Here is a 25,289-nt window from a genome sequence, read left to right on the forward strand (position 1 = left end):
TTGAACAATCATGAAACTTTTTATTCCAGTATTATTTTACAGTGATAAAGAGGAAACATAATAATCTGAAACTACACCTGATATTGCGATGAGGTTGCATACTTCTTAGTCAAATTCAGGATTATTCTTGAAGAGATATTCTGCCTGTTGATTTAAAATTTACCCAAAAAAAGTCACAAATTTTTCATACCGTAATATAGGTTTGTTTCCGTACATATAGCACTGAACAGTGGCTTATACTAACATCATTGTACTTATTGAAACCCTCCAAAATTGTGTGATTGTTCACCATTTTCCATTTCTGTGCACTGCTTCTTGACCGCTGGACTCACTATTGGTCTCACCCACTCAATCCGCCAGAGTGGAGTGCAGGGTTGGGACCAAAATAATAATAATAATAATAATAATAATAATAATAATAATAATAATAATAATGATGATGTCAACAAACTACCCCAGAAGGAGCACAACATGTTTCTCACCAAAAGTACTACCCCTCACCTAAAACCCATAATTAGAATGATATTGCAACACTATGCAGCCAGTTAGATTTGGCTAAGTGACAGCGCTATTGGGGGCAAAGAAAACTGATTGGAGAGTGAGCCAAAAAGAAGCAATTTGGAATCAACTGTAGTGCACAGTTTGATTTTTCACAGTTGAACAAATGAAGCAAATGTCAAAATTTGGGCTTCAAATGAGTTTTACTGGTGAAACTGTAGGTTGCCCACAGTGACTGATGGAATAAAGGCAGGACAGTACAAAAATCTTTGTTGGGTTTATGACAACAATGTAGCATGTCTAGAATTCACAAGTATGTAATAAAAAATGGGACATACTTTTTTTTTTAACTATAATTGAAAAAGACAGACAGACAAATACAGGGAAAATGCATTTCCTTACCAGAAAGTCAACAGGGTCATCTGGCCTAACCATGCAGCAGTGATTCAAGCCTTGCATAAGTGTTGGCATGACATGCTTCATTAAGTAGTTTCTCAATGGAATGGACTGAGCTTCCAGGAGCTCTTGTTCTTGCCGCTTCACTTCCTCCAAACGTTTATTCTTAAAAAATGCAGAGATAAATATATATTTAGGCTATGCTTAGACAGAATACAAAACCCAAAACAAATTTAGGTCCAGGAAATTTGACTTTATAAAATGCATTCCATTTTGTATTACTGGTTCTTAGTTCTTAAATTCTAAATAGATCTAAATACACATTTCTGAAATTTAACACTGCATACCTAAACCATTATGCACATGCCTCAAAGAAAATGTTAACACAATAACAAATGATTGAGGTCTGCTGTGATGTTTTCTACACAAATGCCATTCCATGTGGAGAATTCCATGCCAACAGTAAGCGGATTGTTCCATGTAGCAATCACACATGTATGTGGTATTCTGTGTTCTTCGTTAAAAAAAAAAAAAGATAAGTGTATATCAATCCTCATGTGTGATGCGATGGGACACACAGTTTGCATGGAGTTCTGCATATGAACTTGTTGTGTGTGTAAGATCTTCTGTATGCACAACCGTTGAGCTATAGTTCCTTCCCCTATTCAGCTATTATTTATTCGTACCTTAATCTAAAACTTTAATATATTCCAAGTACTATGGTGTACAAAAAACACCATAGACTGAGGTAAGTAGACACAATATTAAGAACTTTTTAAGCCATGGGGGAGGGGGGGGCTGTTAAGTTTTTTGCTGCAGAAATGTGACATGAAGTTTAGAATTTATTTATAGCATTTATACCCCATTCAGCCATTCCCAGTGTGACTTACATACAATCAATTATAACAAAAATTGAAGGGTACATGAGAAGGAATTGGATACTTATATATGAGGCTATTTGGACCAAACAGATTCATCTCAAAATAAACTTCTGCATTGACTTTAAATAGGAAGTATCAATATAGTTATGCAATCCCAGTGCAGCCTATTCATTGCTGTCAGAGCTGCTCCCCGATCCCAGCTCACAGAGGATCACGCTAGCCAGCGTTCGCTTTATAAAAGTCTTTATTGAGTTACAGTTTCCATTTCCAAGCTGCTGCGTGCAACTCTACGTCTTATGGCTAGACCGGCGAAGCTCCGTCTGAATCTCCGCCCCTCGTACACCAACTTAATATCCTCGCCTTACTCCACCTTTTCCGCCTGACCGTCCTTCTCTGGGTCCCTCTGCTCCCCGTGGTCTCCTCCCTCCGGGACTCCTCTGACGCTGACCCCCCGGACCCTCCTGTCTCCTTGCGTCGGGCTTTAGGACCTGGCTCCCTTTCCGGGCTGCTTACTGCGCCGCCTTCCTGTGCATTTGAACTTGGCGTGCGCGCCCAGCCTTCCACTTTCCGCTTGACCGTTTCTTCGCTCCCCGATGGGGGCGTGGTCACTCCTGACTCATGCCCTCCTCCCTGCTGCGAGCTGCCAGGGCTCGATCCCTGACGTCCTTCCTCTCCACTGCGCTCTGGTGGGGACGCTGGCCCCGATTTCCAACTGCTGCCCTCTGAACCCCCGCTGGTCCCTTCCTCCTGGGGTGTCCCCCTAGGCCCCCCCTTTGCTCTGGCCACTGGCGCCCCTTTCTGTGAATCTTCCGATTCACTGGAAAGACTCGGAGATCTCGGGTCGTCGTCATCACTCATCCTTTCTTCGGACTCCTCCCCCTCGCTCTCTGTTTCCTCCCTTGCCCTCGCCTCTGCTCCTGAACCCCTGACAATTGCGTTGCCAATTCTGCTCTTGAGTATATTTACTAGATACACAGAAGAAAGCCATCTAAAATCTTTCAGTAATCTATTACTGTATCTCTTTGCCTGTAAAGTTACATGAGAGAAGCAGTGGCAGTGCCTCATGTAAAGAATTCTCTCCCTCTCCTCCTTTCTTCCCACCTGCAATGTGCGAATAGGCATTTGTGTGTGCCATGCTAGCATTTTTTGGTGTGTGGGGGGGCAATCTCTTTATATTAGAATTATCTAGCATTTGGGATTTACTTACCCATTCTTCCCAGTTTGCCAATTTTTGAGCCCTTTCCTCAGCTTCTTTTTGTTCCAAATCAGCCTTTTCTTTAGCTTCTCTTGCAAGGCGTTCTTCAGCTTGTTTTCGTTCAAATTCTTCCAGCTCTTCATCTGTCAAACCATAATTTCGAGGCTCGCCAATAGTTTTGATGATTTCTTTCGCTATAACTCTGTTCTCCAGACCTTCAAACTTTGATACATCTTTCAAGTATGGAGAGAGAAAAATGAGGAAACTTATTAGTTACACCACAGGCACAAGGTTACTCAGTTAAAATCGTTGTCCTACGTTATTATCTTAAACATGACAATAATTGGAGTTGTGATGATTCAAAGCTGGGCATTTTTTCAGCAAATTGAGGCTGTTTGGGACCCTGAGTTAACTGCTAGCACCTTGGGATTTACAGTCCTTACCTTGAGGTGGGTACTGAAGTCCCAGGGTCACTGTGCATTCTTAAGCCACAAGAGACAACACCTTGAGGCTGAGCCTGTCCTAAGGGTTCATCTCCTGATTAGTTTCTGGAAAGTTCCAACAACCTTACCTTAAGATTGGTTGAAGAGCAAAAAGTATTCCAACCTAAACTGAACTATTTTCTTGTTATCTTGGGGTGTGTGCTAAAATTATTGACTTAAAAAAAATCAAAAAAATCTGCATTGGGTTACAGGATCTTTGAACTGGTGCTCTTTTTACTATCTCAAATAAATATTGCTCCTATAGATTTCAGTGTGAGTTGTTAGAAATTGCCCTGATTGTTAGTTGCAGTACTTTGGCCTCTTGGTTCACTGAAGCTACCTTTGCAGAGATTTTCCCCCTCCCTTTTTCACTGGGGGATTTCAGGAGAGAGAGCTATTGTGCCTCTCATCTCTTGGTTTCTCAAAGAGAAAGGGAGATTAAGAAATTAAATGCACTTTCAACTATACCAATATACTGTGGATGTATTTCTATTTCATCAAAATAGTTGAGAACAGTTTCGTCTTCTGTGTTTAACTCCCTGAAAAGGTTCAGGGATCTCAAGTACCGGTCCTGAGCATAATGAGTTCCAGCAACAACAGATTCAGGGAGATTCATGATTCGATTTTTCAGGAATTCATCCGAAGCATTCAAGGAAATTACATAGTCTGTGGAGGAAAACATATATGAGAATTAATCTTCTGAGAATACCACACGGTTAGTTAAGTTAGGTAGAGAAGTTGCAGAAAGGGGGCTGTACTTTCCATCAGTGTACCTTCTTTTGTTGTTAAAAATGGGATACTTTCAACCACCCTCTTATATAACCAGGGCAGATTTTGGTTTAAATACTTGGAGCTGCCACCATCACATCTAGTTTGGCCTTAAGCAAAGCTAACTTACCAGAAATTATTACTTTGTCATAGTGATGAATTTTGCCTTTTAGATCATCCTCTTCCTCCTCGTCTTCAACTTTAAAAAAAATGTAATTAAAATGTCATCAACAGAAACTTGCACACTAAAGATTACAGTACTAAAAATGTCTAGTATCACTCAGAAGAGATAGGACTCTTCTCTTATGTTCTCTAACCATGCCCCAAACACATCCTACCCTGCAGGCTCATGGGATCTTTCCTCCATGCTCCTCCTCCCTCTCCTTTTCATTTTTGTACCTAACCATGATGTACGGCATTTTCACAAACCATGGCATTTTCACAAGTTACAGATATCTCTCAACCAGTTTGCTACCATATATAGTTATTTTAAATGAGATCTGATCTGTTGATTTTCCCCATACAAGCAGACACTCAACCATCCAAGATCCTCAAGGAGGCTCTGCAGATTCTCCCAACTAGGGTTTGTGTGTACAGGGCACAATAGTGTCCTCAATGCATTGTAATACATTTCTGGAAAAAATATCTCTATCAGAGGGCAAAACAAAATAGGATGAGGGAAATCCATGACTGACTCTCCTGCTTCTTTAAATTTTGGCAAAGAAATTGTAGGATGTACAGTAAGTTGTGAGTTGACTGTATTTGCCAAAATTTAATGAGATGGAAAATGTACTCACAGATCTCTGTCATCTCTTATTTGTTCTTACCCTTCCTGCCCCTAGGAATAATCTTTTATTTATTTTTCATAATTTATCTCAGAGCGGGAAACAGCAGCACAGTATAAGATACAGTCAAAATAATCAATTTTGGAGAGGGGGAACAGCAAAATAGTCTTAAATTGTTTACGTTCCCCACTCCAGAGTTGCACTTTTTCATTATATTATCAGATATCATGATTTCTAAATCCACTTGCAAGCTATGACACTAAAGCCAGAGAACAGGGAAACAAAGGCAAACAATAAAAGATGTTAACGTAGTTGCAACTCTCCAGTGTTTCCAGTGTTGCCCTTAGTGCAGAATTTGTTGTCCGTCTTGATCTTCTGGATTTTCCTAACCCCTGTATCTCTCATATATGACCTGCTAGGAACTTAACAACACTAGCAATCCTCAATGGAGAATAGATATTTCAAGTTATAATCATGAACACACTTGTTTCAGCATAATTCCACAGTTATGATAAAACTACTTTATTTTAAATGTGGCCACTAGCACTTGTTACATAGTGCAATGTACAGTAACGACAAGTACCGTAGAGGACTCTTACTTACGATTAAAAAGATCCTTTGCCAAGTCGTAGGTCTTTGGAAACCCATCCAAAACATATCCTTGGTTCTTACAAGGCATAGACATTAGCTTTTCTTTCATGAACCTAACCACAAAGCTATCATCCAGACGACCTAGTTTTATAGGGAAACATTATTAAATTCGCATAATCTTTTATAACTGGGGATGTGAGACATTCTGTTTTTTTGCTCCTCTCTCCCCGAACTCACTAACGGGACACTGTATGTCATGCTGAGTATTGGACTGGAAATCTCATGGACTAGGTTTAACAAGATTCAGAAGGCAGACATGCATTTCACATAAGCTGCATGCAAATAACTAGACTATCTTTTAATCGCAAACAAGATTCACCTGCATTTTGCTCCATGTTTTCTTTAACTGAATCTAATAATTCCTGGGCTTCTTCTATGTTCTCCCCTTCTTCTTCTGCCTCTTCCTCCTCTTCCTCCTCCTCTTCCACCACTTCAGGCTCTACTATCTCTTTAGGAGCAACAATTTTCTCCTAGGGATGTAATAGGAAAGAAAATGCCACTCAAATTCTGGACAAATTTTGCCTATTACACAAAAATTACAGCACTCTGAACCGCTCTGAATGGAACCACAAACCTGCCAAAGTTACTCTAAAGCAACTCCAGCTTCAGTTTCTCTATCCTCCTACCCCACTGCATGACACTGGCTTTTTAGCTTATGATTTCTATACTCGGTTATGTATTTGAGTTAATGAATTAACCTAGTACTTATTGTAAACAAAAATAGGAATGGGCAAATCTGTCAATGCTAGTTTCTCTCAGTTTCTCATTGTTCTGCCCTTAACTCAGTTCTTGTTGTTTTTCTGTTAGAACAACTCAGCAAAATAAAATTCCAGTTTATTGTTGGACAACATTGTTTTCACACATACATCAAACAGGCTAAATAAATAAATAAATTTTTTTACAGCAGCTTTGTAGACAAAAGAACGGAAAAGGAAAAGAAAAAAAGGAAAGAAAGACCCTTTTATCTTTGACTTTGCCATCTCATACAAACCCACTAGTTATGGTACAGCTAAAGTACATATGCAGAAGAGAAAGAGAGTTACTGGAATGCTCAGAATAAAGACTCGACTTTTTTGCATTTTTTATTTTTATTTTTACAAGGTTGTTTTTCCCCCCTTCTCTTTTTGAGATAAATGTTTTGGACATGGTCACACCCCAAGTCAAGTCAAGAAATATTTCAAATTTTTCTTTTCAGTTTTTTGTTTTGTTTTTGAGAGGAACAGAGGTAGAGAGAGAAAGTGTTTTTTTTAAAACCCACCACACTTCAAAGCTCCCTCCCCACTTTGGTCAACCAGAGATCGCATTATAAATGACTGACCTCATCACAATATATATATATATATATATATATATATATATATATATATATATGCTTTCGTAGATTTTCACGGGTACAGGAATGCAGGTTTTGGTGTCCTCGGGTATCTTCCCGTGTAAAAGTTGGGGTGTCTAGGCGACGTTTCGACGAGGTCTCACTCGTCATCTTCAGGCTGGTGCTTTCGGCTTCTTGTTACTGGAACAGAGCAGGATCTCAGTGTTTGAGTTCCTATAAATACTGTTGAGGAGGTGTGGCCTCCAATGTTTTGGGCAGAGAGGAAGTTCCCAGGCTAGTGTGCCTTTTCTTCTTTTGTTCCTTAATTGCTTGAGGGATATCTTGAGTGATTTCTTGAGTGATATCCTGAGTACCACTTAGGTGGGTCATTAGGTGTGGATTAGTTGCTAAAGCCTTTGTGTCTTGACCTCTTGAACTTTGTGAAGAGTTTTTCTGAGAAGATGGGTGTACTACATTTAGTTGTGCTCTGGCTTGGCTTCGTGTATAGGGGCGAGCTGTGGTTTTGTGGCCTGTGCCAGCCAGATCTGTGTAGGGATTGCAGGGGGGTGCAGCATCCGGAGGTGCCACCATGGTTTGGCTACTGGATGGTGTCTGTAATTTATCTGTGGAGAGGGATGACCTACTTGTGAGCTTCGATGTTGTATCTCTCTTCACACAAGTGCCCATTAATGAAGCCTTGACAGCCATTCAAAACAAATACAATCCCCCCGAATACATCTTGGACCTGACCAACCACTGCCTAACCAACACGTACTTCATCCACAATGGACAAAGATACAAACAGATAGAAGGAGCACCTATGGGATCACCCCTCTCACCGGTCATCGCAAACCTGTACATGGAACACTTTGAAACCAATGCTTTAGACAAGTCAGAACACAAACCCAAACTTTGGCTCAGATATGTTGACGACACCTTTGTAATTTGGCCACACGGGAAGGAAAAACTGGACAGCTTCCTCACACATCTCAACAGCCTACACCCCAAAATACAATTCACTATGGAAATAGAAGCCAACAACCAACTTCCCTTTCTTGACGTCCTAATCTACAAAAAACCTGATGGCTCCCTAGGACACACTATCTACCGGAAAAAAACACACACCAACCGCTACTTACATGCACAATCACACCACCACCCTGCACAAATAAACTCCGTAGCCAAGACTCTCATCTCCAGAACCAAACGCCTGGCTGACAAAGACCATTTGACAACTGAGTTACAGAATCTCTCAAATGTGTTAATTGCCAATGGATACCAGCAAAACAGGGTTACGAAGCTAATCCAAAAAGAAACACCCCCCAAAAACCAAGACACAGAAGAAAACAATGGCATGGCCCTCCTTCCTTATATCAAGGGCACTACAGATAAAATTAGCAAAATCCTCCATAAACACAATATCAAAACAGCCTTTTGCGCCAACCAAAAAATAGCCAATATCCTCAGAAACCCCAAGGATAAAATCCAGTTGGAAAACCAAGGGGTCTATGAAATACCCTGCAAAGTCTGCCCAGCCACGTACATTGGACAAACAAACAGACGAATAAATGCACGTATCGCAGAACACAAGAATGCCGTCAAAAAAGAAGAAAAAACTTCCTCTCTCTTCCAACACATGAAAGAAACAGGACACGAAATTAATTTTGCAGATTCCAAATTGCTCTCTAACATGGAACATCACCACAAGAGAATAATCATGGAAGCCATCGAGATAGAGAAACACCCTCACAACATGAACAAGCGTGACGACACATCCCGCTTGCCAGACATCTGGAAATTAGCCCTCCCCACAAAAACTGACACCAGATCCAGAGGCACACAGAACGCCATCACCAATCAACCACACCAGACCCAAACCCAGACCCTCTCCACAGATAAATTACAGACACCATCCAGTAGCCAAACCATGGTGGCACCTCCGGATGCTGCACCCCCCTGCAATCCCTACACAGATCTGGCTGGCACAGGCCACAAAACCACAGCTCGCCCCTATACACGAAGCCAAGCCAGAGCACAACTAAATGTAGTACACCCATCTTCTCAGAAAAACTCTTCACAAAGTTCAAGAGGTCAAGACACAAAGGCTTTAGCAACTAATCCACACCTAATGACCCACCTAAGTGGTACTCAGGATATCACTCAAGAAATCACTCAAGATATCCCTCAAGCAATTAAGGAACAAAAGAAGAAAAGGCACACTAGCCTGGGAACTTCCTCTCTGCCCAAAACATTGGAGGCCACACCTCCTCAACAGTATTTATAGGAACTCAAACACTGAGATCCTGCTCTGTTCCAGTAACAAGAAGCCGAAAGCACCAGCCTGAAGATGACGAGTGAGACCTCGTCGAAACGTCGCCTAGACACCCCAACTTTTACACGGGAAGATACCCGAGGACACCAAAACCTGCATATATATATATATATATATATATATATATATATATATATATATATATATATATATTCAAAAAAAATTTATCCTTCAAAGTCACTTTTAAGAAAGCAAACTGGGCTTTGAAGTTTTCCATGGGGAGAAGAGGCAGGGTGGGGGGCAGTACCTTAACTTCTCCGCTCCACCAACCCTGCCTCCCCCAAAAAGGGGCATAATGGGTAAAGAAAGTGGAGACCTTTCCCCACTTTCATTCCACTCAGAATTGGGAGAAGGGCTGCCCCCCCCCGCTCTACTTGATGACAAGTGAGCACAGCAAAAAGGGGGTAGACTGGAACCTGTTATTACTTAATTCTTCTTTTTATAATATTGTTTTACTGTTTGTTTCTGTTTTTATGATACTGTTTAATTGTTTTTATGTTGTAGTTTTAAATACCACTTAAGAGATTTCTGAATATTAAGCAGTTTAGAAATGCTTTTAAATAATAAATAAAGTCTTTCCACATCATTTTAATGCATTGTGACAAGATCTTCATACACATTTTCACTGGAGCATCAGCTTTCCAGTCAATGATGACTGAATGAATGTAATCCATGAATACTGAATAGCCATATGGAATTACCCTTTAAGTAGATCTGCAATCTGGACAAGTCTTTGTTATGACACTTGCCATGTATTAAAAATAATGCGCTAGCACAACAAATAATTTCTTTAATTTGATAGTCCTTGTCCTTTTCATTAAACTGACATTGTTGTTGGTTGTTCTTGGCAAAAAATAAAATATATCCCCTTTGCGTTTTCGTTTTTTGTTCCACTTCAATCTTACTTCATCTTTCTTATTCAAATGCATTCTGCTTCCTGCAGTGGCTTGGGAGGGCCATCCCAGTGGACCCATGTCTTGTGGAGGACCTATAATCTCAGGCTTGACCCTGTCAAGCGTCAGCCCTCCATCAGGAGGCTGAGAAGGCAGATGCACCCAAATCCTAGTTACACCTGTAATCAGTAAAGCTGTGGCCAATTTTAAACTAGGCTTTCACTCCTTGGGGTGGGGTCACTGCAAGTGGATCCACAATGTCCCAAACTTTCTTTCTTTGATTTGCCCTAGGGGGGCAAGGCAGAAAGGAGGAGTTTCCCAGTACAGTAACAGCACCATCATCCATATTTTATACTCAAAAGCACATCTCACTAAATTCAACTACTTTCGGTAAGTGTGCAAAGGGTTTAAGCCTAAGTTGGAAATTGATGACAGAATCAAGTCAAAATGAAGCCTGTTTCAGCACAACTAAGTTAACTTTTGGTGGACCATGTTCATAAATGTCTATAAGCTATCTGAAATTGGATCAATATATTATCTTTATGATCCTTGTATCGATAAGGCTAACAACGGCACTATAGTGAAGTTTATTATTTGAAAATAGGTCTGTAAATATTCTAATATTTCTACTGAAATAGTGCAGCAGAATACCAATGAGCTGTTTACTGGAGGAAGAGATTATATCAAACATCAGAACAAGAAAGATAAAATGCACAGTCTGGAGCTATGTAATGAACCGTAAACAACTTATTTTTAACAGCATCCAATGGTAATTATGTCTCCTGCCCACATTTTGCTAACAACTTTTCAGTTTATTTCCAAGGAAACAGTGACCTGCTTACCAAATTTTCTATGGCTTTAGCAATCACGTCCTTTATTTTAATATGGTGCACCTTGTAATGTTTACACAGTTCTTCTGCAATGGAAGTTTTTCCTACCCCAGGAGGGCCAAGAATACAAATCTTGACGGGCTGAAAGAGAAGACATGGAAATGTGTTTATTAAAATAGCTAGTCTTTGTATCCCATGGCAAGAAGTAAAACAAATGGCAAAGGGTACAACCCTATACTCAAATATGGCCAGTTGGTGAAACAGAATATATAGTGCCACCACAACAAATATGCCAGTGGAATTGTTGAAGGAAAACAAGGCTGGTGGTGTTGTTCCACAAGTGGAGATATGGTGGTAGAATGATTAAAGAACAGGGAAAGGGGACACTAAGTTGTACCTTATCCTCCTTGACTACAACCACCCTTCCTTCCATCAACAGCACTACATTAGCCTCAGACCTGTCACAAAGTATCTCTCTCCCCCACCCCCGATTTTAATGAAAGGAAATAGCCACTCTGCTCAGCAAGCCCTACTGAGTCCAATGAAACTTGCTCCCTGCTAGCAACATCTTACAATATATAAATAAATAGTAAAGGTAAAGGAACCCTGGATGGTTAAGTCCAGTAGAATTTGACTGGGGGTGTGGCGCTCATCTCCGCTTTCAGGCCAAGGAAGCCAGTGTTTGTCCGCAGAGGGCTTTTCTGGGTCATGACGATTGCCAGAGCACACAGAAACGTTGTTTAACTTCCTGCCACAGTGGTACCTATTTATCCACTGAAGCTGGTATGCTTTCAAACTGCTAGGTTGGCAGGAACTGGGACAAAGCAACGGGAGCTCACCCCGTCACACAGATTCGAGCTGCCAACCTAACAACTGTTAAGCCAAAGAGACTCAGTGGCTTAGACTGCAGTCCCTCCAAAAAACAAATACTATGGTTTCCTGGGATAGTTCACGTTTCCTCTTGTAAGAGCATACATTGCACCACCTATGGATTATAAAATAACATAAAATATTATTTATTTACCAGTAAGCCTCGACTTTGCTTGTATTCCTTCACTACTTGATCAATATGCTCCACTATTCCTGCTTGAGCAACCCACTTAATGTTGAAATTCTCCTTCAAATATACAGCTTCCATTCGCAAGTTCACAAGTAATTCATCCAACTGTTCTTGCTAAAGAAAATGCAATAATTTATTATAATGATGCACTCTTATTAACAGTACTTACAAATGACTTTTCAACACAGCATTGATGAAAACAATAAAAAGTATAACACCACAATTGTAAAACTAATTAAAAATAGTAAAACACACATTAAGAGAAATGGAAAATCTCAGTTTTGAACTGCTTGGCAGAATACATATTTATGAGTTTTTCTAAATAAGAGTATTTCTACATCACCAACTCATAAGAACAATATCATGGCAGTGCACATAGAATCATTAAAACACCACAAATTTGTTTTAAGCTGTTTCCAAAACACAATCAGGGAAAAAGTTAATGAGCTTCTCAAGTGTGAGCATATCTCCATGCCCACATCCGAGAAGGCCCTGTCCTTGGTAGATGATAATCCAACCTCACAAGAGAATAAAACCTAGAATACGTGGGAAGGTGCTGCTTGAAATAATCAGGGCCCAGATTCTATAAGGCTTTACAACGTAAATTTAAAAAAAGACCTTTAACTGGACTGAAAAATAAGCTCATGAAGTATGAAAGCCATTCATTTATTATGACTCCCGCATTCTCTCCAGTAAGTCCACTTCTTCTCTCTCGGATTCTCCCTGTTGATTAAAAAGCTTGACTACTGACCTGATTTTAAACATATAATTTGGCACTGCATATATCTTTTTAAAACTGTAACTAGCAGTTGCTGTGACTCCCAATCCTAACCCAGTCCTGTAAACACCTCCCCGTAAAAAAGAAAAGCAGTACAAGGCAGTCGCCACTAAAGTCATGTCAGGGTTCTTTAATCCATTAGCATTAAAGAGTGCTGCTATCTTCTCTGGCAGAAAATATTGGAAGATTAAACAAATACCGTTAAATCTTTGTTTAGGAAAGCATTTTCTCTTGGAACCTTCTGTGTTTTTCCTGGACCAACATTTCTGCTGATGCACTGTTAAAGAAAAATACTGGGTAAGTTTTAAATGCAGCAGTAATAAATATCACACATACAGAAAGAAGAATAAAAATAGATTATTAATTGTTTTAAGCCATAAGGCCATAACAATAAGAACCAATGATCGAGTAATCAGGTGCCAACAAAAAAAGCACAGCACACCAAAAATTAATATTTCTTCAGAACTATCCCTGCAACACTGCATCGTATTTCTTTGTGCAAAATTGCTGCAAATTTTGGAAGCTGTCATAGTGGACTGAGCCACCTGCTTTGCAGTTAACATATTTTTCCTGCTCAGCATTGCTGCAATGCTGTGGCCCTGAGGGGGCAAGAGGATCCACTGGAGCTCGTTTTTTGTAGGTGGAGAAAGAGGCCCACATTAAGTAGAAATCTAACTTAGAATGCATCTTATGGGAAGCTGCAGAAGGGTTTGCAGGTGGTTCTTCTCTAACATCAGGGCTCCAAGGTCATCAGTGGGAGGTACAACAACAACAACTAATAATAATAATAATAATTTTTAAAAAAACATAGAAAGAGGAAAAATGCAGACACTCCTTTCACTCTGCTACACGAAACTGCCAAAGCACAGGAAAACACTGTTCACCCACCTTCAGTTTTCCTTTCCCCTCCCTTTCAGATTGCACTCCATGTCAACTTTATATTACAAAGGCCAATACGAAACATTTTTTAGAATAATCTCCAACAGCCCTTCTCTGGCAGTTTTGTATAAGGGGTATTCACTGCCCACAAATATTGACCTGCAAATAATTTTTTCATATAAAACTGCTTTTAGAAATTATTTCAATATAGTTTGGGAAGCTTGGTGCTCATCACAGACCGTTAGTTAATTGAGTAATTCATACCATAATGAAGGTGTTACACATATTCTAGTGATCAGTGTTTATCCCTAGGACTACAGGGCTCAGCTGAATTTTGTTATGCATCCATAGCAGATTAGCCTTAATGTGGCTGGATGCGACCCACCACTCACTCCTATGCATACAGACTGATCAAGGACTAGGGATGTATTTGCTAAATATGTCGCAGCCCTAGGTTAAGGAGACAATCAGATAGTGTAGATGTGAGAACTGTTCTTCCTTCAGTATATATTATATGCCACATATTGGCAAGCAGTTGTTCCTGGAAGGTAGGTCATAAGGGAATGTGGCTTTTAGTCTGAAAAAGGTTCCCTGCCTCTGATTTAGGACTGCAGTCCTCAAGATTTGTTGCAGAGGTTCAAAGTCTTTAAGAAAGAATAATAGACACATGACAGTCAAAAGTCTTAAACTGCTTTACCTTCACTATTTCACTAAAAGTTTGTATTGATTCGTCCACTGCAATAAGGTAATGTGTTCTTGGCCTATGATCTGCTATATTCTGTAACACTCTGCAGGGGAGGAAACAAAAGATACAGTTGTCAGTCACTCAATCTTTAACATCAATATAGAATAAATATACAGAATACAAGTACTATAATTCTTCAAACTCAGGGAGACAAGTTTATATGATGCCTCCTTCTGCAACTACCTAAAAATCTGCTCCAGAGGGTTAGCATGGGAGGAGCTACAGGAGAAAAAAGTTGGTAAAAGTTGCCTTTCCCTTAAATTTCTGGAAGCCTCCGTCGCCATTCTGTGAACAGAATGACTAATGCAATTTGCAGAAGGGCATTTTGGATCCAACCCAGTCAGTCTAAACTAGCTGGCATTAAATGAAGATGTCGCTCACATGTCACGGCTGAGACATACCCATGCAGCTGGAATATCAGGATGGCTCAACCCTTTCAAATGGAAGGTTTGCCGAGAATCTGGTTGGACTCTGCCGCAAAGGATTTGGAGGGAGCACAAATCTAAAAAAGTATTTCCCCGAGCCCTCCTCAAAATGTAAGGCAGGAGACTTAAAATACAAATTATATGGCAGGAACAAAAATCAGTGGATGTAGTTGTAGTCAGATAGCAGCTGGAGGTGGGGCATTGTTTTGTTTTTATTATGTATTTCATGTTTCTATCTTGTATTTTTATGCTGTGAACCACCCCAAAATCTTCAGATGAAGGGTGGTATACAAATTTAATAAATAACAATACAGTGGTATCTCGAGTTACGAACGCCTCAGGTTACAAACTCCGCTAACCTGGAAGAGTTACCTCAAGTTGAGAACTTTGCCCCAGGATGAGAACAGAAATCGTGTGCCAGTGGTGCAGCAGAAGCAAAAGGCCTCATTAGCAAAAGCACACCTCTAGTTAAGAATAGTTTCAGGTTAAGAACGGACCTCTGGAATGAATTAAGTTCGTAACTAGAGGTACCACTAATGGCTTCTATCTCATTTTTAAGAAATTTATCTTGCTCCATAGTAACTAACTGCAACTATTAAATGTGTATGGAAGAGCCGTAGTTCAATGGTGTACATGCTTTTTTCCAGGCAAAATGCCCCTGATTCAAGACCTATTATCTCCAGGTAGGGCTGGGGAAAACTCCAGCATGAAACCCTGGAAAGTCATTGCCAGTCAGTGTTGACAATACTGACAAGAGGGGCCAAGGGACTGACTAGGTATATGGAAGCTTCCATGAACTTATTATTAAAAACATAAAATGAGAAAGGTACTAATACAGTTCATGAAAGTTTGCCTCTTGCTAAGGACAATGAAGTCTTAGTTTATTTTACAATATTAGGCATGATTCCTTTTTAGGATGTCTCAAAAAATGAAAGCAATTTTTAAAAGTCATCCTTCCTGGAACCCTGAACAGATGAGCATACCTTTGGGTAACACTGATTCTCATTAAGGAAGAAGATGGAAGCTGAGATTCCTGCTTTGCAGGGGGTTGGACCAGACAACCCTCAACCCCTGGGTCTCTTCCAACTCTACGATACTATGATTCTAACCCTGAAGTGAGGCATGGCTAAGAAGTATACTTACGCTGCTAAGTCAACAATGTGAATGGTTGGAATAGCATTTCGTCCATCTCCAAAAATTGGTATTGCCGGAGTCTCACCAAGCCAAGATAACTGGAAAAATAATTGCAGAGTTGGTAACTTTAGTATATGTGAATGAGGAATCACTCACTCCAGTTGCTACCTCATCAGCTAGAGGAGTCAAATTAACAACATGTTTTATAGGATCTGAGTTCTACAGCTTTGCAAGTTTTCACATACTTGCAAAAGAAAATGCAAACGAAGGTGAAAGAGTTCGTGGATAACTGCCTTGTCGTGGCAAAGGGGCTTGAATAACTCAGAGAAGCTATGAGCTATGCTGTGCAGGGCCACCCAAGACGGACAGGTCATAGTGGAGGGTTTTGACTAAACGTGATCCACCTGGAGCAGGAACCGGCAAGCCACTCCAGTATCCCTGCCAGGAAAACTCCATGGACAAAAACAACAGGTATATAGAAAGAGTTCAACTTGGTGCCTAATGAAAAAGCACATGTTCCTGTGACCTGTCACCATTGATGCATCTTCACCAACACAACAGACCACATATTTCACTGCATTTTTAGGACGCAGAACACATATGCTAATTAACACTGAACAAATTATTTTGCAAAACTCCTAAAACCCAGTTTGAGGGGGCCCTGATGGAACCCTTCCTCAATTGCTAAGCCCTGGTAGTGACAGCAGCAATAGTCCAATTATTTGAGTCTAGCTGCCATTATAATTCCTCCAGTGCCTCTGGTGTAGTGTCACTTAAGGGCAATATAGAAAATTACAATGGCAGCTAGACTCAGGTGCCCAGCAGTGCTTGAAGCATTAGGCTAGAATATTTTAAAGGGGGAAATCAGTAATGGCTCCTGCTGGGGTCCTGGCCTTGCTTAGGGCTACTCATTGCTCCTTCATTAAATTGTAACTTAGCATTCCGATGCTGTTTAGTGTTTTTTCCACACCTGCCAAATTTTATATTTTAAAGGAGACAGATTTAGGCCATACCATACTTGGCCATAGAAAGTCAACTTGTGAGACATGGGTACAAGTTCTGCCTCTACCATGGAGCTACTGTGCGGCATAGGGCAAGTCTCCCATGTGCTCCATTGCAGTCCTCCATTCAGAAACTAGGAATAGCAGCACACCTCCAATATTTCAAAGAAGAAAATAGGACACTCTTGGGGCACTCTTAGCACCCAAATCTCTGAGAATGGCAATTCCAATAACTCAAATTAAAGATGTTCTTAAAAGGCGTTCTTCAAAAGTCCCCTTGGAAGACAAAATAGGGACTATTCCTGTATAAGAAGAATTGGAACATATCTAATAGTGGTGGTCTTGATCAGATTTGCTGACAGAGGAACACAGTAAGAACTGCAGATTTAAAATGCTCAATGAAAATAGCGTAGATTCCATACAGCAACTCATTTAAATTTCCCAACTCGAACACAGTGCTTGCCATAACATTCTCCTCTCCCTCTTATCTCTTTCCATATTTCCATGTCTACCTTTATTTCTTCCTAGGCTGACTGTGCCTTCTTTAGTGACTGATAAGTAAGCTGGAGAACAGCCTTAATGCACCCAGTAACACGATCAGGAAAAGCTGATATCTACAGCTCAACCATTTCAGTTCTTATGCTGTTCCTTCATCTGTTACACAGAGAACACTGTGGCTGCATACACACCACACATTTAAAGCACATTCCCTCACCCCAGCATCCTGGGAACTGTGGTTTGTTATGAGTACTGGGAATTGTAGCTCTGTGAGGGGTAAACCACAGTTCCTAGTTCCTTTTCTTTCTTCCAGATGCAATATGGTCAACACTGGTGTCCAGGCAGCTGGAAGTCTGCACCCTGCTAGTTATATTTTAAGAAATTTTCATATCAGTACATGGTTTTCTGAACCAGAGGTAAATCCTCTGCTAAACTTGTAAAGACCTAATGCCATTTCATTTTACTACATAAGAATAATTTTCCTTGATCAAATCAAACATCCATCTAGTCTAGCATCTAATTCCAATAGAGGACATCTTTCTGCATGCTCACAGATTTAAGAATGTATTAAATCCACTTTTTGACGAGTTCTGCAATATTAACTATAATCTAAATTACCTTGAAATATATCTACCTTAAAGAAGTAGTGTAAAAGCTTTTCTTCAGCTCCATACTGAACACCAGAAGCAACAACATACGTATTAAATTTGCTTTTCGCCTGTTGATAAGAGTAAAAGTTATTGTGTTAAAAAATGAAAAACATTTTACAAACCTAATTTAAGACAAGTTATTCATTTTCTTATTTATTTAAACCATTTATACCCAGCCCTTCCGCAACAAGTCCAAGATGACAAATAGCATAAGAAAAGGCAAAGGAGTAAACTCTACACAAATCTGGAATGGAGTTACTAAGGCTATTAGAAGGCATTTTGTACGCCTCCTTCCAGCAACTCCTGCAACCAAGCTGGTATCAAAATACTGCTCTGCTTTCCTTTGGTCCACATCAGTGAGGCCGAGGGGGAGGGGGGGCTTGACGTCTGGGCAGCCCAGGACCTCCATAAACACTGCCAAGGCTTGCGCCCCAGGAAGGTAACTTCAGTGCTAACACAGCGGTTTCACATCACCCTGGGGCATACTCCATTGTCTCTCAAGACAGACAGATGGCAACAAACCTAGGTTACAACTGCTCAGCCACCATGCAATAGTCCACTGTTAACACTGCAGGTAATAGGATTAGGTGCCAAGGATTAGATGTTATAATTTTGTAGTGTAGATACACTCTCCATCTTTCTTTTTAAAAACCATATTTAATTTATTTTCCATTAACACTTACAATTTTGCCAAGTTTGGTAATAGTTTTTTCAGCATTAGTGTGTTCTATAAAATTAGGATGGGGTTTTCTTCGACGATAGTCTTCTTCAGTGAAAGGTATTTCTGGATCTTCCTGGGTGGAGAGGAGTAAACAGAAAAAATAAAGATTTCTAAAACTGTATCCTTTGGTATCATTCAATTTTTATTTTGACAAAGCAAAATGATTTTTTAAAGTAAATAATTGCATTCCTAATATTAGTTAATTGAAGAGTCATTGTATGGAATAGTAAGAATTAATCCCTGCTTCTTGTGCTAGAAACTATAAAAAAAATAAAAAATGGAAATGCAGTTCAAATGGTACTGTGGCAGGCAAGTTTGAGAAATGAGCCTGTACCATATATTCTGTCACTAAAATTTATCTTTCTCAAGCTCTGGGAGGAAGACCTTTCATTGCCTACAGACAGCCACCCAATCTTAAACAACTCCTAACCCACAATAATACTACAACCAGACTTAACACGGACACTGGCACCAGAGCCTGCAATAAACCCAGATGCCAACTTTGCTGCCACATACACCCGGACAACACCATTACTGGCCCCAACAACATCACACATACCATCTCGGGACTATTTAATTGCTCATCGTCTAACATTGTGTATGCCATCAAATGCCAACAGTGTCCTTCGGCTCTCTATATTGGACAAACAGGCCAAACCTTACGCCAAAGAATAAACGGACATAAATCTGACATCAAGAATCACAAGACAGAGAAACCAGTAGGAGAACACTTCAACCTCCCAGGACATTCTGTACAAGATCTCAAAGTAGCTGTTTTACTACAAAGGAATTTCAGAAATAGACTGGAAAGAGAAGCTGCTGAATTGCAACTCATTACCAAACTTAAAACCATGGAGAGACCTGGTCTGAACAAAGACATTGGATTCTTATCTCATTATACATGACAAAGCCATTTTTCACCTTCTCACCCCTTGCTTTTTCCTGTAAGACCTATTGCAGTCATTAAGAGTCGTCAACAGGCTCATCACAGCTATCTGCCAATCACCCATTCCCACCACCCTTCTGAGTAATACCCCTCCCCACCTTCTCACTATATAGAAGGATCTGGCAACTTCTGTTTCAGTGTATCTGAAGAAGTGTGCATGCACACGAAAGCTCATACCAAGAACTAACTTAGTTGGTCTTTAAGGTGCTACTGGAAGGAATTTTTTTTTTGTTTTGACTAAAATTTATGGAAGGCAAATAATTCAAGTGCAGGTTTATCTGCTGAGGTCAATAAATGTCAGAGGTTTCTTGACTTTTTCTACCACTCACCGGATCAAGAGGTTTGCTTCTTGCCCAGGTCATTATTGTTGAAAGCAGAATGAACACTTTCTGCTTCTCAAACTTTGATGATTCCGCTTGTATTGCTGTGTAATTACATTATAGTGTATATGTTACTAAATGTTTTTTTGTAAAAAAAAATCCTCTACTTACATTTTATGACAACGTTCTGCAAGAAAAATGTTTTCTTTCCCCAAATTAAGGTTAATGCTGTACAAAGACTTGCACACACATATCAAGACTTCTCACTTTCACCCCTGATAGCAAACCATTGTTATGCATCCAAAGATATTTCAGAAGCCTGTGGGTGGAGGAGGCTCAGAATGGGAGACATCGTGCTTTTACACACAATTTTGATCCAGCTAGATGGTTCAGCATGTGGATCACTATCTAAATGAGTAACCTGCTTTGTAAACCACTTTGAGGGTTTTTTTACAATCAAGCGTATATAATTTTTATGAAAAAACAAAATAAAATGAATAAAAACCAGATGTGCAAATGGAAGCTGTGTATAGGATTCCTCCTATGATTCAGCTAATAAGATTATATACATGTGGCCCTGTAAGAAGTCCAGTGATAGCACAGATCAGCCATTTGGAATGGTTTAGTCTGAGATTAGTCCACACACAGCCATTTCCCATCCAATGGCAATTGCCCATGTTTTCCCGGGCTCTACACCTTGGTTGCTGGGATATACACAGTCAATCCCAGGCAGAGTCTTTTGGATTAGGCCACAGAGATGGGCATAAACTACATTAGAAATCGGCAAATCATCTAATTTCAAATTCAGATATTGTGCACCTATTCAACTTGACACCATTTAAACCAGCACAGTCATTTGAGTAAACATTCACCCAACATGCATGATTAAATTTGTATGTGTGAGCTAAGCCAAACTATGCTCTTCTAACAAGAGGATAAGAAACTGAATTCCCCCAATACCACCAGGTAAGTCCAAGGCTGAGGGATTTGAGCTCAGGTAGTGCCAATTTGAGGTCTCAGTCTGCTGAATCACACTAGATCTACTGCTTCACTTCCCAAAGTTGATGAATGTGTCATGCCCATTTCAGATAAAGAACAAATTGTACTAACCAGTAGCTGCCCAGACTGCTTCCTCAATCTGTTTTACATCTTCAGTGATGTTATAAATAATAATGTCACACTCTAACAGGCGAGCTAGCAGCTCTTCTCGAGAAGATGTCTAAAAACAAACAAAAGCTATAAGGAGGAATTATTTCCCTCTATTTAGTAATAACTTTTAGCAATCAATCCTTCGTTTTTAAAGAAGAAGAAAATCCTCTATTTTTTTTATCCTCTAACAATTTTAAAAGAGTGGAAGCTGGGGTTGGGTGATGGGGATTTTTGTTTATTTGATTTATAAAAAAGGTAAAGGTAAAGGACCCCTACCTGGACAGTTAAGTCCAGTCAAAGGTGACTATGGCGTGCAGCACTCATCTTGCTTCAGGCCAAGGAAGCTGGCGTTTGTCCACAGATTAAATCACTTCTGGCACAATGGAACATCATGATGGAAACCAGAGTGGACGGAAACGCCATTTACCTTCCCACTGCAGCAATACCTATTTATCTACTTGTACTGGCATGCTTTTGAACTGCTGGGTTGGTTTATAACTACCTTTCACTCCAGGAGGATCCTGAAGGGACCTTACAGTATAATTAGATAGGGCCTGCTTTTATTCCCTCCAGCATATATATTCCGTCAAAAAATCAATTTCTTATTAGCTCATTGTGGCTTTTATCTCCATTGCCATTTCATCCCATCTAACTTCCCTGACTGCTGGCACTTGGATATTGCACTGACTGGGTAAACTTAAGCAGTGAATAAAGAGGGAGAGATAAGCAGGGTGAAGCAATGGATATAGATGAGGTGGCTGAAGGTTCTTCTTTTACAGTGTGAGAGATTGTGATCCACTCTAGTGTTCTGACTGCTGGCTTAACCATGTTCGGAATTCTCAAAAGGTAGACTCAGGCTGTTCTCACATGGCAAATGTCAAAGCCAGGCTCTCAGTCATGATGACTTCCTTAAGTCTCATTGGTTAGCCCTGACAAACTTTAGCTACTGTAGACTGTAGCTTTTAGGTTTTACAGAATTAGAGTTATCAAATGTTTATGTGGCTATACATTATACTACCTTCTTTTGATTTATTGATTTCTTTTCCTGCCCTTTAATAAAGGTGACCACCTATATCCCCAAGTATTTTAGTAAATTAAAGAAGTGTAATACTCACTCCATATGCTTCCACAGCAAAATCTGGTTTTGTACTAGTCTCCTGTGAAAGAGTTCCCACTACTTGGTATATTCCTTCCTTTGGTTTCAGAGGTGAAATTTCAACAGCTGATCTACCTTCATCTTCTTCTTCCTCTTCCTCTGCTACTTCTTCCAGAGAGGCTCCAACAGTACAGCTCGCTAGATACTTGAAGTATACAAGAAATGACCAGTGGGATAGTGTGAGAGAATTCCATTCATAGTGATATGGTAATCAGTTTTCTGTTTCATAATTGTGCTCATTTGGACATAACAACATACCATGGTGTGTTGCTATGACAACATGCTGCCGTGAGCTATGGGCTTGTCCACTCCCCCTTCATGTGTAAAATGAGAGAACCTGAATCCTTTTTGCTGTGTCCAAATACACTGCAAATCAAAAGTTTAGCTTGTTAAATGATGATCAGAGCTTCAGTTTCCTTACCATGCATATGAAGCAGGGGGAAATGGGAGCAGACAAACCCAAAGCATATTGTGACACATTCTAGAAACAATAAACCATTATTTATACCTCTGTCCAACCTTCCTCATAAGATGGCTGTGAGGGCAAAATTAGGGAAGGGAGAAGAATCATGAAAGTTGCTAGAAGCTCCGTAGAAGAATGAAGGCTGGGATAGAAATGTAATAAATGTATATATTTTAAATAACCTTTAAAGTCATCTGAGGGTAGACATTTTATTTTGAAACTCCAACATCCACAGCTGGACAATATTTTCATTAACAAGACTAAAAGGTAAAGGACCCTTGGACGGTTAAATCCAGTCAAAGGCAACTAAGGGGTTGTGGCACTCATCTCGCATTCAGGCTGAGGGAGCCAGCATTTGTCCACAGACAGCTTTCCAGATCATGTGGCCACCATGACTAAACTGCTTCTGGCACAACAAAACACTGTGACAGAAATCAGAGCGCACGGAAACACTGTTTACCTTCCCGCCACAGCAATACCTATTTATCTACTTCCACTGGCGTACTTTCGAACTGCTAGGTAGGCAGAAGCTGGGACAGAGCAACAGAAGCTCACCCCATTGTGCGGATTCGAACCGCCAACTTGCACACAGTTTCATGTTCTCCAGCTGTGGGCTTTGGGATCTGTCCACCCCCTTTCTTTTACGAACCAACATGTTTCACGTGTGTTGCGTTTTATTTTAAACGGCCAGGCGTAACACCTCACGTTCACTTTTTCTTACCTCCCCCAAAGCAGTTGGAAAACACACACGGGTACTTTTTGAGTGTGTGGAGGGGAGGAAGTATTAAAAGATAAAAAGTAGTTTCTTCACACATCAGATCAGCCCTTCTCAACCTTTCCCACCCCGCAGTGTAGCTGGGAGTACAATCCCCAATGCCTCTGAATGAATACCAGCTGCTGGAAACCACAGGTGGCGAGAACACTCCTGCTTCCGTCTGGTTGGCCAACTTGGCCCCACAACTGCCGGTGCCCCGGGGGCTGTGGGTGCATGCGGCGTGCAAGCACCAAAATGTGGGGGTGCCTGGCCCCAGAAATTTCATGGATGCTCATTCACCCAGGGAGTTGGCACCTATGTTGGCCACTGCGAGAACAGGATGATGGACCAGGTGGGCCACTGGCAGGGCTGGCCCCCAGAGATTTTGACACCAGAGGCAAACCACAAAAGGGTGCCATTCCAGGGAATAATAATAATAAATTATTTATACCCCGCCCTCCCCAGCCAACTTGATTAAAATACATTTTAAAAAACACGATAGAAGAATGGCAGATGAAGATGATGGATTTTTCGGAGCTAGCCGACCTAACCAGAAGGAGGAGGAGTATCAGGAAGAGTGGATTAAATTTAATGATTACTTAAATATGTTAAGTTAAATTAACTAAAAACAGCTTGCAGATACTTAATTGGCTTAGGATTTTATTTATGTTAAGTGATGAATTAATATGTTTAATTTTATAATGTGAAGATCTAAGGTTGTTAAATGTTTAAGTTAAATTTTATAAGAACTGTGATTTGGAAAACCGTTAAAAGGATATGCAATGAAATTCAACCAAGGGGAAGCGAGGAAGTCACTTAACAATGTTAATAAGTGTAATTTTCAATAAGGCTATGATTTATGTTTGTTTGTCTTGTGTTTGTTTGTTTATAATGTTGTGAAAACAAATAAAAAACTTTTTTGGAAAAAAATACAATTTAAAAAACAAGATTAAAATACAACATTAAAACATTAAGAAGAAAGGGGTGAGTGAAGATATATATGAGGGAAAGAGGGTGGGGAATAAAGAGCTGCATCAGGAACTGCTGAGAACCTGCTACCCCTGTGGGTCCTGCACGCCCGAAGCGGTTGCCCTCAGCTTCCCTCCTGGGCGAGGCGGCCCTGGCTACCGGGCCGCGTCAACCCACCGACGCTCCGCGACCATCCGCCTCCGGCCCTCACCCTCCCCATGTTGCTGCCTCCGTAGGTGTCCAAGTGGTTCAGGAAGATCCTCTGGCTCCGAATAATCTCCTCCGCCTCCGCCACCGCCTCCTCTTCCTCCGACATGGCTGTGGTTGAGAAGGAAGCGCAGGGGTTGCTAGGCAACCAGGGCGCGCGCGCCGGGAGAGGAAGGAGGAGGAGGAAGAGGCGGGGCCTTGGGGAGAAAACAGAACGCAGGAGACGAACAGGAGGGCGGGAGGAATCTGGGCGTGGCTTCCTCCTCGAGGAGAGGGGGCGTGGCCAATGGAATAACGTGAAAACAAAGAGATTGCGCGTTGACTTTTTTTCTCCCCCTCCCCAAGAGATAAATGCTGCAAGCCATTTATCTATAACGCTGCTTTAGGTTTTAGTTAAGTCAGCAAAATCTG

General features: G+C 40.6%; 1 protein-coding gene across 3 annotated transcripts; it reads right to left on the reverse strand.

Moving 5' to 3' along the window:
• AK7 (adenylate kinase 7) lies at positions 1 to 25,038 on the reverse strand. 3 transcript variants are annotated; one of them, XM_028716182.2, is made up of 19 exons: positions 24,883 to 25,038; positions 22,994 to 23,020; positions 22,445 to 22,630; positions 21,291 to 21,399; positions 20,190 to 20,284; positions 18,877 to 18,987; positions 18,178 to 18,261; positions 16,054 to 16,142; positions 14,438 to 14,528; positions 13,061 to 13,138; positions 12,048 to 12,197; positions 11,036 to 11,164; positions 5,976 to 6,126; positions 5,609 to 5,737; positions 4,351 to 4,419; positions 3,921 to 4,118; positions 2,983 to 3,203; positions 901 to 1,059; positions 1 to 144 (listed from the first exon to the last, which is right to left on the reverse strand). In XM_028716182.2, the coding sequence occupies exons 1-19, from the start codon at positions 24,985 to 24,987 to the stop codon at positions 106 to 108; spliced, it is 2,220 nt and encodes a 739-aa protein (XP_028572015.2). In that variant the 5' UTR covers positions 24,988 to 25,038; the 3' UTR covers positions 1 to 105. The 3 variants fall into 3 exon arrangements, with proteins under 3 accessions (XP_028572015.2, XP_028572070.2, XP_028572170.2); XM_028716237.2 differs by lacking the exon at positions 22,994 to 23,020 and adding an exon at positions 22,744 to 22,851 and having other exon boundaries at positions 24,883 to 24,988; XM_028716337.2 differs by lacking the exon at positions 22,994 to 23,020 and having other exon boundaries at positions 24,883 to 25,036.
• Positions 25,039 to 25,289: the final 251 nt, after the last annotated feature.

This window comes from Podarcis muralis, chromosome 1 (assembly GCF_964188315.1).
Source record: "Podarcis muralis chromosome 1, rPodMur119.hap1.1, whole genome shotgun sequence".
NCBI classification, from domain to species: Eukaryota; Metazoa; Chordata; class Lepidosauria; order Squamata; family Lacertidae; genus Podarcis; species Podarcis muralis.